The following is an 18,471-nucleotide window of genomic DNA, read 5'->3' as shown; positions in this document are numbered from 1 at the left end:
TAGGCAGATACTGAGCTGGTGAGAGTTTTCATTTTAACTGATCTGTACTGATGACCATTTGGATTCTGTGTCAGAATCCATGTTATAAGAGAATGGGAAGAGTAGAAAGAGTTGACATATGATGACTAAATACCTCAGTTCCTGCTTCCTCCCTAGAAACTGTGAATCTGTTTTCCGGTTCCAGACAACAATTCTAAAATGTATACATTTATCCAACTCTATTCAATGATGTAACACAATGAAACATTTTACAGTTTAGGGGTTGGTCACTTTACTTCATGTTTTTTGGGGGGCAGGATACACATCCATTAAATGTTCTCCACTGCTTTCTTGAAATGTAAAGTAAATCTCCATGGCTCAGAAACATCTGTTATCTCCTCAACCAGTCATTCCTGTACATACAATGACCAGAGATGGAGCGTCATGTAATCCTAACTATCTATGACCATAGACATTGTATTCATGAATACAAGGTCTATGGTCATAGAAAGGAGATTGGAAATTATATTTCAAGAAAGAGGTGCTAAACTATTCATAGATTCTGCACCCACACATAAAAAAAAAAAGGAAAGTGGCCAACCCCTTAAATAAAGCTTTTTTTACTACCTTGGAAGTAGAGGTTACAAGATATTGTGGAAATATTCACAAACAAGCCACTTTGTTACCATCTGACCAGTGTATGAGGTGAGCAAAGGCATTTTCACATTAAAATAAGAGTTTGCTGAAAAATAAAAAATGAGGCACAGAAGTAGTTGGAAGGCATTTGACGTACTGTAAGGCTGCCAACATTGTTGCCCTTGATTGTCATCTGTGCACTGTTCCCATCAGTTTTATCCCTAGAACTATTGCATAGTTGACAGGGAATGTCACCAAGATCAGAGCATAATCAAAATCTGATTGTACATGTCTCCAGCAGTCTCATTTAAAGCTCAGCCGGTACAGTTGGCGTAGGAGCAAACCACTGAAATCATACTTGTCCTCTGTGCTGGTGATTTATTGACTAGAAGTCATATCATAGGAAGAAATTATTTTTTTGCAGTATTTCATTTATTGATCATCTGCTTAGCTGTCCTAACCTGGCATGGCAATAAACTAATTGGTTACAAAGATGAAGGGAAAAATATAGATGTGAGGGTTATTAAACGGCATCGCTATGTAAAGGGTCAGTGAATGGCATGTCAGACTACCTCTTGATAGGCTTATTCTTGTTTATGTGACACACCATTGCTAACTGCTACTGGACATGTTCACAGAATTGCTGTTGCTCTTCGATCTGCACTGATTTCAAGCTGTTGCAAACAACTATTTTATATTCTTATTGAATATTAAGATATAGCACAAGACTTTCATAATTACAAAACTAGATCTGCAGCAATGACAACGACTATTTGAAAATATATTATATATTTACCAAAGTCTATGCTAATATAAACTCAATTTTGCACTTAAAATAACTAATGAGATCTTGTCAGTGCCATTTGGGGCACTTAACCACTCAGAGGTCCTTATGGACCAATAGTTTAGTGTCCCAAATTGTCCTTTACCAAGTCTCTATGTGCCACTATCAAAATAAAAAAGTTAAAAGGCTATTCCTATTTCAGAAAACAAATGTTATTGTTTGTGTGATGAAAAGTATACAATTTTCCAATGTACTTTCTGTATCAATTCCTCACAGTTTTCTAGATCTCCAATTGCTGTCATTCTATAAAAAGCTTCTATATTTACTTCAAGTGGACAGAAATCTGACCATGGTCACACAGGTGCACAGCTCATTAGTATCATAAAGAGTAACCAGAGCTGTGTGATATAATGAGCTGTGCACCTGTGTGACCATATCAGTTTTCTATCCACTATAAGTAAACATAGAAGATTTCTATTGATGGACAGAAAGCAGAGATCTACACAACCTTGAGCAATTGATGCAGAAAGTAAATTGAAAATTATTTACCGTATTTTTTGGACTATAAGACGCACATTTTTTCCCCAGAAGATGGGGAAAAAACTGTGGTGCGTCTTATAGTCCGAATGTAGATCTTCTTTAATCATTTCTTTTTTTGTATGGTCCGTGAATAATTGTAATTGTCTCAGCCCTCCACTGCAGGAGGGAATGGAGAACGACATAAGCGCAGGGGCAGTGCTCAGCTCGGCTCCACACACAGCTGCCCCCTGCTAGTTTCTGTGAGCAGCGGAGCTCGTGCAGTGCACACAGACTGTGACACCACTTCCAGGTTATCTGATGAAGCGAAGCAAAAGCCACGCCCCCTCAGCACGGAGCTCTCACTGTGACTGCTGCCGGACAGGTCACTGTCCGGAGTCCCAGCTGCTCTGCTGTAGGGGCATCAAATAACACTAAAGAGGGGACCAGTACTGTAGTCTCTGCTCCTGTGCCTGCTGTGCTGTTCTCACAGGTGTGTGAAACAGAACAATTCCCAAACAGTGCTTGTACAAAATCACAGGAGCTTACAGTCTATGTCACCTCCTGTGTCCTCCTCCTCCTCATAGAGTGTAAGCTCTTGTGACCATTGAATAAGCGCTGTCACCTCCTGTGTCCTCCTCCTCATAGACTGTAAGCTCTTGTGGCCATTGTACAAGCATTGTCACCTCCTGTGTCCTACTCCTCCTCATAGACTGTATGCTCTTGTGACCATTGTACAAGCACTGTCACCTCCTTTGTCTTCTTCCTCATAGATTGTAAGCTCTTGTGGCCATTGTACAAGCATTGTCACCTCTTGTGTCCCCTCCTCCTCATAGATTGTAAGCTCTTGTTACCATTGTACAAGCACTGTCACCTCCTTTGTCTTCTTCCTCATAGATTGTAAGCTCTTGTGGCCATTGTACAAGCATTGTCACCTCTTGTGTCCCCTCCTCCTCATAGATTGTAAGCTCTTGTGACCATTGTACAAGCATTGTCACCGCCAGTGCCCCTCCTCCTCATAGATTGTAAGCTCTTGTGACCATTGTACAAGCATTGTCACCGCCAGTGCCCCTCCTCCTCATAGATTGTAAGCTCTTGTGGCCATTGTTCAAGCATTGTCACCGCCAGTGCCCCTCCTCCTCATAGATTGTAAGCTCTTGTGGCCATTGTTCAAGCATTGTCACCTCCTGTCCCCTCCTCCTCATAGATTGTAAGCTCTTGTCGCCATTGTACAAGCATTGTCACCTCCTGTCCCCTCCTCCTCATAGATTGTAAGCTCTTGTGACCATTGTCACATATACTCATACCTATACAGCCCTGGTAACTCTTGAGACCCCCTGACTACGTGTCAGCATAATTCTATCTAAAGAGCGTAATTCCCATCACTAATTCTGCCCCCAACACTGGTTGGCTGAGCTTGTTGCTAGCCAAGCCCTAGCCAATTAGTGTTGGGTCAAAGGAACAACACTCTCCCGACCACCAAGTGTTCTGTATAGAGCTGAATCTGACAGAAACATGGCTACACCTCCCCGTAAGGCGCCACTACTTTACTGTTACTTTATTAAATATTTTAGCACACTATTTGGGGAAAAAACTTTTTTTCTTATTTTTCCACCTCTAAAACCTAGGTGCGTCTTATGGTCCAGTGCGTCTTATAGTCCGAAAAATACGGTAACTTTTCATCGCACAAACAATAGCATATATTTGCTCAAATGGGAATATCCCTTTAATACCTATCTTTATCCGGATTCTTTCTGCGCCTGTATCGTCTTATATTGAAATCGGCATGCGCCATGGTTACGGCACTTGTCCAATGAAGCCGGGTGTACAGCTCCAGCTTCAATATGCAACCGTGCAGGTGCCGGTGGCACCAGAAATGGGTCCGACGCATTTCACTGACCTATTTCCTGATAAGTATAAAGACTTTTTGTTTTTGATAGGACCTTTGGATGGTTTATTGTCCCAAATTGTCCTGACGGGTCCTCTTTAACATGCTCATAGAAACAGATCTTCAAAGAAGATGGAAGTAATACTGAAAAAATTACCAATGCATAGGTGCAAGCACAGCATCTGAAACACATTTGGGGACAGTTGTATGACTGCCTTTGGAGCTGTTTTCTATTTAATGACAATGCATTTACACTGATGTGTGGAAAAACTAGTAAAGGCCTGTATTGTAGAAGACTAGACAAAAAGAAAACAAGAAGACAACAAAAAAGGACAGCGCCTCATGTAATATGTTTACATAAAGGGTCAGGTGAGTAGCAGAAAGATGCTCACCTGGTACACACTTGTGTAGTTGTAAAAAAACAATGGGGTGATGTTTCTTCAATGGTCCAGTATATGTCATTGGTAGAGAAAGCAGGTTCCAAGCGCTCCAAGACCGGTGTCCACGCATTAACAGGTTTGTAGGGACAAACATCCCTGCCTGAAAGGCAGAACCACAGGAGATAGAAGCCAGAGCCCCAGGGGATTTGGTGAAACTCCCTCTAAAACCTTAGCCTAATCACAGATATTTAAAAATTATTTTTTAATGCAGTTTATTAATCCCCCTATATAAAGACTGTGCAAGAATCACGCTGCTCATAGGTAAAAGTTGGTCTATTAAGTCAATTAATGATTAACTACCTTATGTGTCTTAGACAGTCTTGTTTTATAGTTCTCATGAGTGTGTGCCTCTCTAAAATAATGTGAGTGTCTATACTATATTACTATGGACTACAACAAATGTGCTAATAATATGTACCTACTATAGTGGCACCCACTGTGCAAACAATGTTTGGCAAGCTCTACTATTTCTAATACTGTTTTTGCATGAAACTGTAATGATAAAGATTGTTGTATATTTATAAATACTGTTTATGCGCAAACATTGGAGTAAAAAGAAACATTTCCTTTAAGAATTGTCTATTGTCTATATTGTTGGACATTATTAATTGATAAGATTAATTACCAATGCCAATATGCAAATATCCTCCATTATTTTCATATCTATATATATATATATATATATATATATATATATATATATATATACAGGCAGTCCCCGGGTTACGTACAAGATAGGGTCCGGAGGTTTGTTCTTAAGTTGAATTTGTATGTAAGTCGAAACTGTATATTTTATAATTGTAGATCCAGACAAAAAAAATTTTGGCCCCAGTGACAATTGGAGTTTAAACATTTTTTGCTGTAATGGAACCAAGGATTATCAATAAAGCTTCATTACAGACACCTTACAGCTGATTATTTCAATCTGAGACTATAGTAAAGCATTCAGAGAGCTTCACCAGAGGTCAGAGGGGTCTGTCTGTAACTCTGGGTTGTCTGTAAGTCGGGTGTCCTTAAGTAGGGGACCGCCTGTATATACCTTTGTGAGTATAAAATTCTATTAGTGTAGCTAAATTATGTTTCTTTTCTGTTCCTTAGATCTCCAGTTATGGCTGGGGGATTATTTGCAATCAATCGAAAATGGTTTTGGGAATTAGGAGGCTATGATCCTGGCTTAGAAATCTGGGGAGGAGAGCAATATGAAATATCATTTAAGGTAAGAACGCCAAAACATATACATATTGTGGCTGATTTCAGGATAAAAATTGCCGTACAAACAAATTTCCACTTTTATTTCATGCTCCGAGCAATGAGCGTTCACAGGTATTGCAGACCATTTAGCATGGACTATAAGCTATATTAGCGTCCATGTTTGCCATGGTTTTTAAACTTTAATAGTATCTAATACTATCTAAAGTGTTTTTGCTAATTATTTCTGTATTTAATCCATGAAGAGGATTTCATTTGTATAAGCTTTTAATTTTTTATAGATATTTTAAACTGAGAAAAGAGATCTTTCTTTTAATAAGCATTCCCTCCTAGTGTATTTGAACATACATTTACCTTAGACTGTAATACTACTGTGTTGCAATTTGTGTCATCATCCACCCCCTTTAATTACTGTACCCACAGGCAAGGTTCAAATGTAACTTATTATTGGCATTCCTGGGAGCCATCAAAAGGCTCCAGGCTACCGTGATATAGGAACAGTCCCTGTGATCTTCATTTGGAAAAGCCATCAGATTTGTTTTTCCCCAATATGTCCTGAGATCCAATTTGTATTTAAATAATTGTATAATTCTAGTCTCATTTATTTCATGCAAAAACTGGCATTACTGGCTCTCCTATATTCAGCACAGAATTCTAAGTTGCTCAGGAGAATAAATCTTTACTTATATCATTGACTTTTAGGCTAGGCTACCTTAAATTGCCCCATTTCCAACTGCATTATAATCTGTCATTGAAAAGGATATAATTGGAATCTGGTCATCTCCAGCTTGTCATGAAACCATGGGAACAGTGTGAGGAGTCAGGTACTAAATTACCTGGGCTGGTTTAGTATTACTGGCAGGTTCTCTGATGACAAATGTGCCACTCACAATCCTCAAACTATCCCTAAATCTAATTAATGAACACTGACCTCAGGACTATTGTCAGTCTTCATTTATGCTAAGAAAACTTTTATAACATATCCAGTGGATTATTCATAGAGTTTAAAAATATTTCAGCAGATTTGGGCCAAGAGGATTTGTAAAATATTATTTTAATTATATGTGAAGCTAACTTACCAAGACTATACACTGTACAAATATAAGACAAAGATTCAAACTAGTAAAAAATTAAACATGACTTTACAAAAAAGTAAAAAAACAGCTATGGCAAACATGCATTAGAAGCTTAGAGATGTACTTAACTTTATCACCTCTCCCACCTTTCACTACTGCATATTATGCTGTTTACTTTCCTCCTATAGTAAACGGAAATGGTTCTAATTGATCATTTAGAGGAACTATGTGGCCATACCTGCAAACATTACAGAACAGAGCTAAGGGGTTCAAGGACTAGCTCATTGATTACTGTGATTCTTGGAGTCCTGTTCCTGGGGTATAAAATATGGCACATGGGAGGGAATCTATCATATTGTTGGCACTTGTGCTCTGGTGTACGATGAAGGCCACACCATCGTGTCCCAGTGGATACATCAAGAGGCATAAACCTCTGATGTATTTGTCCGATGGCCACACTGCTGGACAAATTACCAACTTTAGACAGCACTGTTTCAATGGGGTTGCATATTTTCAGTACAATGAGGCAAATGGTTGGCTGTCTACAGTTTTGAATCTGTTCCTTCTGGAATGGATATACTGGTTTGGCTGTAATCCCATATCTTGTCATTAGGTTTTCTGAAAGTCGTGCTTGATATTAAGCGGGCTGCCTTACAAGGTAGCAAAAGAGGCTTGGTTTTCCTTTTCCCATCCTGGACAACCTATTTGCCTGGCCTAGAAAGGCCATAAAATGAATTCAAGTCAAAATAGATTAATATGTATTTTTTCTACATCTTTGCAGCATGAATGGGGGTGCAATATCTGTGGCACAACATCAGAATTGTCATATAACCTGGTCTATAGCACTGCCCTATAGTTTAAAGGGAGTCTACCAGCAGTCTTGACCAAACAAAACTGCAGACAGGTTTAGGTAACAGTCCCGGAGATCTGCCTAATCATGCCTTTCTGTTATTTGGTAAGGGTTTTAAAAACCTGATTTATTCTCCAGGATTGTTGCTGGACTTGGAGTCCTGGGGAAATTGCCTCAAACCGCTTAGCTGTGAGATCTCCCCCAAAGCCCTTCTTTTTGAGAACTATGCTATGAACTATGCTATGAACTATGACTGTCTGTTCTTCACTGATTTTTACATATCCATTAATATATAACAAAAAATAAAATAGAATGGAAGAGTTTGCTAGCTGAGTGAGTTAAAAAAGGATGATCATTGCTCAACTTGGGAGGTTGGGCAACCTTGGGCACAATATTATTGAGCGCTGTTGCATCACCTCTTAACCCTTGCTGAACCAACCCCTGGTAGTTTAGACTCAAAAGAGAAGAGAAGGGAGATAAAACTATTTTGGTGCACACATTTTTTAGAATGTACATTGAAAAAAGTAGATTAAAAATTATTAAAAGAGTATAAATAATTTAAAATATTTAAATGGGTATGTAGAAGACCATACATGTAGGTAAACAGTCAATCAATAAACTAATTAATTTGCCAGAATTCCGATACAAGGCCGTGCCATACATCATTTTCAGACATTTTAAAAGTTGCACAGATTAAATAAATAGATAAAAAAGCAGAACATTTTAAATCAATTGTAAATAAATAAATAATATAGCCAAAATCCCAGATGTCTTTATCCTTTTAAGTAAAATATTCAACTACAAACCATGGCCGGCATCAAGGGGAGGCAAACTGGGAAGTTGCCCAGGGCCCTTTGTCCTAAAGGGGCTCCCTGCATGTAGACTTTTGTGGGAAAAAGATTAACTACTTTATATTTATGCATGTATAAATCTATCTAGGGTTGGGAAGTAAGAGTTCTCCTCATGGAGGCTGCCAATTAAGGCCACCATATAGGCGAGTGGAGTCTTATAGCCATGGATGCTCCACTAGGAGGATTATAGGAAAATATGCAAAGTTTTCCAGGGTGAGAAAACCAAGCCTCTTTTAGCTACTTTGTAAGGTGGCTCTATTGACATTAAGCGTGACCTACAAGAGGCTCTATGACATAATGCGGGATTGAAGCCAAACCAGTATATTTATTCCAGAAGGAAGAGACTCCCAGCTGTAGACAGCACTGTTTTGACCTGATTGGGTCTCCTCAATACAGTGTAGAGACCTGGTTTGGCTGGGTTAGAGGCTTGTGATTAGGGTCAGGAAGTAAGAGTTTCGACTGTTCCGACCTGATTTGGTCTCCCATTCTAAGACTCCACAAGCCTACATGGTGGCCTTAATTGGCAGTCTCCGTAAGGAGAATTCTTACTTTCCGACCCTCACCACAAGCCTCTTACCCAGCCAAACCATTTCACTTTGCTGTACTGAGGAGGCCCAGTCAGATTGAAACAGTGTTGTCTAGAGTTCGGAGTCTTTTTGCTTCTGGAATAGATATACTGGTTTGGTTTTAATCCCGCGTCATGTCATAAGGCCTCTTGTAGGTCAGCCTTGATGTCATGGGAGCTGCTTTACAAAGTAGCTAAAAGAGTCGTGGTTTTCCTGCGTGGTTTTCCACACAGTGATAATTCAGATTATTGATACAAACTTTCTTTATTGAATGAAGCAGCACATGAGTAAAAACAGAGTGTGGGGTCGGCACATTCTGTTTTTACTCATGTGTTTCATCGTTAAATAAACCACATTTGTATCAATACGGGTGAGTGCCACCTTTTCCTACTACATTGAAATGTATCAAAAGGACTTTATATTATGCTGAGGACCATTGGACTGTACAGATTAGCTAATCCACTATTCCATTCCTCCTATGCCTCTCTCTGTTCATAGTGCCAGTGCATTCTCCTTGGACTGTTTGAGGGTTTTTTTCTATGTCTACTGGAGGCCTTTAAGTTTTTTAGGATGGGTACTCTTGGGTGCTTTGGAGTTTAGTTTTAGTTTCAATGATCTTGTGGTCTGAGATATACCCTGTAAAAAGTTTGTGGTTCTATTTTCTTCATGATCTTGAATCGGGTTTGGGACTTGACAGTCCTCTTGTGTTAGAGTGATGGTTTTATTGTATGTTTCTTTTTATTAATTCATTTTTGAGAATTTTTCGATTGCATTTAAAATATTTTTGTGTGGGTATAATTCTTCCAAATTCTCTTATGCTGGCTACATGGGATGTTGAGAAGCTTCCTTCTATGTGGGAGCTGAGGAAATCCTGAAAGCTATTATTGTCCACTGTCTTAAAGTATATTCTCTTATTAATCAACAGTGTTTAGGATATCCAAAAATGACATGCTTATATTTATAATAATAGGTAGCAAAATAAAAATGGGTATCATAAAGGTATTTTTTTATTTTATTTTTTCTACTACTCTAAATATTACTTGGCATTGGCTGTTTTTATTACAAAATGTCTTTACTGTAACAGGCCACTGCCAAAATCCAGCAACTTTTACAAATATGTGATCAAATATATTGTGCAGAATCAATCTGAATGAATAATAAATATTCATTCATTGTTAGTAAGAGCCCACAGACATACAATAATTTTGTTAAGGCTAACCTGGACATTGATGGTAATCACTAGTCATAACTGTTTGGCAGTTTAATTAATTTTTACAAAAGTTTATCATTATCAGATATTACATGGTCCACAAAATCATATTGGCTCCATTAGCATGGACTTCATAATGCATCTGCAATCCTTATAATTATTATCAGAGTATTCTACACCTTCTGTTCTCCATACTTGTTTATAAGGTTCCATCTTTGTAATTTTGATTTAAATACATGTAATGATGTTCACTTTTCTACATTAATTATATGTTTGGGACAATGGGGCTAATTTACTTATCTGTCTGAGTCGCGATCCCCAAGGTGCGTTCCCCGCCGATGATGCACTGTGGCGCGATTCACGTAGATCCTGCGCCTGATATCCTGCATGTTTCGCTCCCGGCTCAGGTCCTCCGGAGTTCTCCTTCTTCTTCCCGGTGCATGTAAGTGCTTGGCTTGCGACACAAATTTGAATGTTAAATCCCACGCTTAGTCCAAATCCGTCAGATCGCCTACGGCTCACCCCCCGATTTGTGTTGCATGAAAGCCGGCACGATTGCAACACAATCCCTGGTGCTACCCCCGAAAAGTCGGGAAACCCGACGAAAATGCGGCCAGGGGATCATTAGCAAATAAGCCCCAATGTGTTCCTAGATATTTCAACTAGGACTAGGGCTATTCCAGGAAAATGTCTAAATGAAAAACCGAAAAAAAGAAGAAATATGTGTGAATGCTGAGTGCTTTTTTGAGTGCTTTTAATTTATATCTTGACTAATCTTTTAGAAAATCTTACAAAAAACCTGAAAAGTTTTTGTATGTATTGTAAAGTGAAAGGTTTATTTTAGATCCTACAATTTTGAAAATATTAATATCAACAAAGGAGAAGTGTCTTCTTTTTCCCATGATCAGTATGAAGTTTCCACAAGAAAAAATAGGACAGTAATAGTAAATTCAAGTTTATACATTTTTGGAATCACATTTTTGTACTTTATGTAGCTTGTTGCAAATAAAGTTTATATTTTATTTACAGAAACACAGAGCCATGAAATTCATTTTTCTTTGCGGCATCAATTATTATCAATTTGAAGGCAAAAGTGAAGATTTTAAGATTTTATTTGCTGCGCTGCACTAGATGCGTTGGGTAGTAACTCCTGGGAAGAAGTTGCACTCATCAGGTTTAAAATAAAATTGTTTTTCAGACAAGGAACTTAATAGGAGATTTATCAATTACAACTACAACTATTTTACCCCATTTACCACCTTCATGCCAAGTATGCTTGTAGAGCTATAGCTATAATCTGGCCTTGTGGTCGTCTTTTGATATACTGAGAAGATGTATCTTCTTGATCTTCCTTGATCTTCCACTTTACAAAGAGTACACATTTTTTTTCTCGAGTCCCATATTAGTTTTTCATTATTCTTTCACAGATTTAAAATAACAATGTAATTATTATAAAAAAAACACTAAGTATAAAATATTAGCAGTTGACGCCCATTGGATACATTTTATTAGTAACAGCAGATGTTCTTACATGTAGACATATTTCTGCTTCTCCAAGGCTGACAGCAAATCAATCTACATTTCTGGCACAATTGAGAACAAGTCATGATAATCAACTTAAGAAACAATTAACATGTATTCTAAAATTGTTTTAATGACAGTAGAACTTTAGCTGGAAAGTTTGAGGAGCTGAGTTTGTGAAATGAATCTCTGCTATAAATGTACTGCATAGTATACAATACAATACACATACCATACCGTAAAAATGATGCAAAGTAAAAATGATTTTTATAAAAATGTTAATAGTAATGCTAAATGTAAATCTTAATGTAAATATCTTAAAGAACATTAAGAATATGCCACACTTTCTAGTTTAAGATCAGAAAGGCACAGAAAAATAAAATGTGCCTACTCATCTTGGGATCCACATATAAAATCAGATTTAAAGAGAACCTGTCACCCTTAAAAACTGCACTAGGAGCTGCTTACTAAAATAAGCAGCTCCCAGTGCTACAACAGTCCCAGCAGTGTTACACTGCTAGCGTTATCCGAAACCTCTGATACTGCCGTGATGTACACTAGAAACATATTCTGGTATTCATGAGGGGGCGGTCTGAGGCGCTGCCTCTTCCCTGGACCGCCCCGCCCACTCCATAGGCTGGCAGTGACTGCCGAGCATCATGCCGCAGCCACTGCCCCTAATCCCGCCCCCTTGTTAATATGCTGGACCGCTTTGAGAGCAGAAATCGAATAGTGATTTTCCAAATTTTCAGAATTGACCATTTTGGGGATAAATACCGTTTTGAATGAAATTTTACATATTTAACATCAAAAACCGCTACATAATCAACACCGCTTCAAATCTGCACCCCTCAAACTGTCATAAACAGCTTATAAGAAGATTGTTAACCCCTTGATATCTTCATAGTAATTGAATCAAAATGGAGATGAAATTTAGAATGGTCACATTGTGCTGTTTATTCGTTCATTTAGGCTAAATTCACACTGCCGTGAGCCCGCCGCACCGTAGTACGGCGGGCACACGGCAGCGCGGGGAGAGGAGGAGGAGGTGAGCGCAGCTCACCCCCGCCCCTCTCCATAGAAACTAATGGCGCACGGCGCCGTAATACGGGGAAAGATAGGACATGTCCTATCTTTCCCCGGGCTACGGAGCGGTACGGTGCCGCACGTGTGCTGCACCATACCGCTCCCGTACAGGGCCGTGAGCCCATAGAAGTGTATGGGGGACGTATATCGGCCGTATATACGTCCCCCGTATATACGTCCCCCATACTGTAGTGTGAATGCAGCCTTAGCCCTAAAATTTACACATTTCCAAAAGATAAAAAGAGAAACCCCACTGTAAAATCTATCATTTTTGCATTGCCCTCTTCCAAGAGTACATATGTTTTTTTGATCACTTTTTATTGCATTTTTTGTAAGATTGAATACGTAAAAATGATAATTTTTGGCAGGTTTTTACCAGTTTTTTTAGCGGCGTTCATCGTGTGGGTTCAATAATGATTTTCTTTTATTCTACGGCTGTTACGGACGTGGTGATACTACCCTGTTTCCCCTAAAATAAGACATCCCCCGAAAGTAAGACCTAGTACAATTTTGTTCCGGCTTAGAAATATAAGGCCTCCCCTGAAAATAAGACCTAGCGGCAGCCATTGCAGCAGCTCACCCCGCGCCATACATTAGTATATGGAAATCTTTTAGATGCTGCAGAAGGATGTGACATGGAGAAGAATTCATGGAAGTAAATCACTGGTTGTTGTGCTGCAAACGTGATACCAGCAGCTACCAGGATAAGATGGGTCATTTATGGAAAGTTCTTTTACTAAAGATTGGAGCCAATGATACCAATAAAAATCGAGTCACAAGAAATACTGCATGAAATTCAGAGTTTGGAGAGTCATAAAGAAGTTAGAGAAGTTTTTTGTTCAACGATAAATGTAAATTCATGTTCATAGAAAAATAACACATCCCTTGAAAATAAGACCTAGTGCCTCTTTAGAAGCAAAAATTAATATAAGACACTGTCTTATTTTCGGGGAAACAGGGTATATATGTGGGGTTTGTGTTATGGTTTAGACTTTTTGGGGGGTTATATGTCTTTTTCTATGTTATGGGGATTATGGGCCTTTTTATTGATTTATTATTTCATTTTTTATTGAATAACACATTTTTTTTTACTTTGTTACTTTCTCAACCATGGGACATGAAGAAGCAATCATCTGATTGCTTGTTCATGATAATACTCTGCAATACTGGTGTATTGCAGGGTATTAGCAGTGTCAGCCTATGCACATGCATAGGCTATCACTGTGCCTTTAAGATGACATCACTGATGCCATCTTTCAGGCACTGCCAGCGGGCATCTCTGTGGTGATCATGCGGGAAAGACCCCCAAAAGCATGTTAAATGCTGCGGTCATGCTGACCGCGACATTTAACGGGTTAAACACGGGTTTTACACTGGGGTGTTGGCTATATGTTACAGCCGGCACCCCGTGTTTGCTGATGACGGTTCGGCTCTGATCCAGAGCCAAGCCGGCATCATCTCAGCAGCGGATATATCCGCAGCTGAGCGCTAAGGTACTGCGGGATGGGGTTCATATTGATGTTCACTACCAGCTACAAAGAGTTGACTTCGTGCCTATAAACACATCATTTGATTCACTGTGCTAAAAACCCTGGGCTGTAAAAATGTATTTATTTGGGGGAGATTTATCAGAATTGTCTGAGAGCAAAACTGTTCTAGTTGCTCATTGAAACTAATCAGAGATCAGCTTTTATTTTCCCATAGTGGTTTGTAAATTGAAAGCTAAGCTTTGCTTTGTTCACATGAGCAACTAGAGCAGTTTTGCTCTCCAACACTCCTGATAAATCAATTAAATCTATGTAGGAAAGGATAGACAGAAAAAAAAGTTTTACAGGGAGACAGTCATTTTCTCAAATGCACACTGTCTATTTTATCTATTGGGCTTGTTTATCTTAAACGGTGATATGTATTGAACATGAGTTTGTTGGTTTTAGCAGCAATTTAAAAAAAGATGACGTTTTACTGTGAATGTGTAAAAATGTGCAACTTTTTCACAACTTTGCATTATTATTCTTCATATCTAACTTCATATCTAGTACCAGAATCAAAACTGTGCTTTATAAAAAATAAACATGTTTATTGTGATTGCTTGCATATTAAAACAAAACCTTCTAGACCCTTTAGGCAGGATAACATTTTGTCTTAAGGACACAATAGATAAATAATGCCTGATGGCTAATTTTGAAGAGTCCATATTAGGAAGTTATATTACCTTTCTCATCCATTGTTGTTGGCCCCTTGATCAGACTTTATAATTAACATGGCATTTTATCAGTTTTACAAAAAACAAAAAACTCGGGAGTTGATATCCAAGTAAACTCAACAGATTTAAATACATTTTCAATAAACACTTGAGGGGATTTATTACTGCTTGTAAATTGTGACCACAGTGGGCCAGTGCAGGGAAGGTTGTGCCATCGTTGTGCCATTGTTCTTGTATCTATGTGTATTACTCTACTGCATTGAAATTTTCTTCATTTCCATCTCAGGCACATGTAGGGACAACTATATAATCAATCTACAGTCAATTACCCTATTTATAATGGAGGAATAATTTCCCTTCAAGGATTCATTAAGATTATCTGAAACACATGAGGAAACAAGATATACAGATGAGTTCACAAATCTTGACAGTCATCTGCATTACTTCATTATTACATTTTAATAATATTTGTTTTAATGTGACAAGACTTGTGTAAACAGAAACAATAGTGCTCTCTTATCTATAATAATTAAAAGTATATTTGCATTTGTTATCCATCTCCTTATTATAAATTATGTTTTTTTTCTGAAAGCTAAATTAGAAATGAGGTATAGTAGAATGTTTAATAATGTTGACGTCCGGGGAACGGTAGAAGAATTGAAATCCTACATACAGAAATGGCAGACATATATACTTGTGGGGCAGTTGTATTCAGAATTTTATGAATGGCAAAACAGCTTTTATATTTATGCAATCGTTGGATTTTAAATTTTGCCAATTTCCTCAACATATTCATCAAAATTTGCAACATTGTTCTGTGCTCCAGTATGTAGACTACAAATGCTGACCGTTGATCATTGATCTATGGCCTCATGCCAACAAATGTGTGCATTTTCTGAGCCACATGCAACTGGGCTGACCAGTTTGACATAGTGAATGGCCTTAAATACAGGCAGAAATAGTACCTGCCCTTTCTTTTGTCGTGCAGGCAGTCAGCATGTTCACAGAAGGGTGATGCTCAGCGTCTCATAGTGCATGTGAACATTCCCAGTAGAAATCAAAGGGGCCATTAGTTAGCCACTGTTTGTGCAACTAGATCACAGATAAAGCACACATGTGCATGGTGTGCATGAGGCCTAAACCTATCATTATAACAATAGATTGAAATAAACATAAATTCTGGTCTATTCTGTATAGTAAAAATGTGTTGCTCTATGTTCAAAGTCAGTAGAACATTCATTGTCAATGACAAAACGTTTTGTTCATTATGTTAATGTGCTCCAAATTTCTCAAATATTGACAAACGTATGATTTTCACACTTGTGTCCTCAATGCTACTCAATTACTATATGACGCCTCTGCTTGGGTGAGACTACAAATCATTTTGATAAATTTGGATTGTATCAACATTGCAACTTCATTTGCGTAAATAAACCCCCAAAACCTAACTTTACTAAATGCATAATCTTTAGCACTTGATAAACGAACAATCCTGCAACAATATTGGTCGGGAACCAACTTCTAGGACTGTCCCACAATTACCAGAATGGTGTGTCAATATTCCCCATTAATCAAGCTGAAATACCTTTAACAGGAGGAGTTGAAAGAAATTGTGATTAATTATTCAACGGGTGTGTTCACACGTGGTATGCCCGCTGTGCGGGCATACCGCCGTGTGCTGGAGAGGAGGAGCAGGTGACCCCTCCTCCCTCCATAAAAAACAGTGGCGCACGGCCGCACACCAGGGAAAAGTTAGAGCATGTTCTATCTTTTTCCGGTGTGTGGCCACATTTATGTCCCCGCAGACGGCTGTGTGAATGAACCCAAAGTCTGAGGCAAGATAGTCAAAGATAGTCAACAGCTGAAATTGTCTATTTCCATTAGATTAAAAAGAATTCATTCAGAGGTAATGCACAGGCCTGGCCACTACAACATGTAACACCCATGATCATGGTCTTGTAGTTGGGGAACAGTGTTCATCTAATGATGTCCAATGTGTCCAATGCGCCTGATCCAATATAATCTTACAGTACGTATGTATAAGTGCTATTAATAGCTCTTTAAAAGGCTCTTGAATATCAACATATTTGGCAACCTTCTTTAAAATACTGTAATAATCCTACATTGCTTTCTTTTACTGAAGCTGCTGTCACTTCTGAGATGAAGCTTCTCGAGCTGGTTCCTTGCCAGGGGCACTGTTATTGGATAGCCAGTGTTTACACACAGAGCTGCAGCCTGTGGGGGAATTGGGGAGCTTAAAAGCCTCTCTGAGAATATGATCTTCAATAAAGCTAGTGATATCAACATGCACAGGCTGAGCTGCTTACAAGTGACAGCAGTCCCATAGGAAGCTTCGTTTTTATGTGCATATGAGAGGCCTAGAAAATGATATGTCTTTGTCGCTCATCTTTTGTGAATTTTATGTATGACACAGAAGTTGATAGTTTGATAACTTTTGCTGGGAGTAATGTTTTTGAAAACATTTTATCTGGACTATGAGAAGAAAACTACTTGTGTATTAAATAATATACGGGCATGAGAAAAAAACTAAAAATGGGAAATATAATGTCAAGACACTGATATTGTTAATTTTGATTTTTAGGTATGGATGTGTGGTGGGGAAATGTTTGATGTGCCTTGTTCCAGAGTGGGCCATATCTACAGGAAATATGTGCCTTACAAAGTTCCAACAGGGACAAGCCTTGCAAGAGTAAGTATAAGAGAATGTACCTAAAGTGAACTTGTAAGCCGGTGAGATAAAGAAAGTACACTCTCACTGAATTCTATGACGTTATGTATCTGAACAGATAAAAAAAACAGAAGTTAAAAACACACTACATATTGCATTATATATTTATGTCTAAAAATCTTTGTATTGACCTGTTCTGTTCTTAGGACATTGGTTCCAAAAACCTTGCGGTTTGACGAGCTCCAACTTTACAAACATAAGTCGTGTTGTCATGTTCTTTTTAGAAAAAATAGGCTCTTGTGAACCCTTTCAAACAATACACACTGGTTCAGTCTGTATAGTTCTGTATAGTCTGAGGATTTCTTTTTCTTTTAATTCTTTGATCATTGCATTTATAGTACTGGTGTAGCTACAATGTCCACTCTTCAACTCCTGGATAAACTGTCAATTGTCTTCGTTGTTCCCAATTGTGAATAGTCTTATGCTTGCCATTGTTGGGCATTCCAGCCCATCCCTCCACACTTTCTAAAGCCTGGGACCATTTACCGCTGAATGTTCATAGGTTTCACAAAACAACACCAACTTAGCCCTGGCATAGTTATGCCATAGTTATGCCCGGCAGCAATGATGTATTCACAGTGGTGGATTGGCAGGACAATTTTTTATGTTGTGCACACAGAGTGCCAGCTGTGATAAATGTTTGTCCCCCACTTTTTTGTCCAGTTATAGCCCTAATAAGGTTGCGCAATTGGTTGCATCCATATTATGTTTCTCTGAAATACAGAGCCTTTATGTTGCAGAGTAACTTGAATTGAGTAATACACTGCACTCTTCACATAAAATAAGTAACAATCTTTATTTATAAAGCAAAAGTTGATTCAAGAGTTTTTCAAATTATGCAGTACAATAGTGAATGAATAGAAGATGTGACATTTCAATTTCTAGCCTCTGTGCAAAAATAGAATCG

At 38.4% G+C, this 18,471-nt stretch overlaps 1 protein-coding gene across 2 annotated transcripts in view; it reads left to right on the top strand.

Annotated features, from left to right (window-relative positions):
* Window positions 1-18,471, top strand: part of GALNTL6 (polypeptide N-acetylgalactosaminyltransferase like 6) — a 681,266-nt gene that overhangs the window by 615,209 nt on the left and 47,586 nt on the right. The window contains exons 7-8 of one of the 2 annotated variants that reach the window (XM_072119800.1): window positions 5,342-5,459; window positions 17,418-17,525. In XM_072119800.1, the coding sequence (XP_071975901.1) occupies window positions 5,342-5,459; window positions 17,418-17,525 (226 nt within the window). The remainder of the gene's footprint in view (window positions 1-5,341; window positions 5,460-17,417; window positions 17,526-18,471) is intronic. The other variant, XM_072119809.1, reaches the window with a different exon arrangement.

This window comes from Engystomops pustulosus, chromosome 1 (assembly GCF_040894005.1).
Source record: "Engystomops pustulosus chromosome 1, aEngPut4.maternal, whole genome shotgun sequence".
NCBI lineage: Eukaryota > Metazoa > Chordata > Amphibia > Anura > Leptodactylidae > Engystomops > Engystomops pustulosus.
This window is presented reverse-complemented; position numbering and strand designations above follow the sequence as displayed.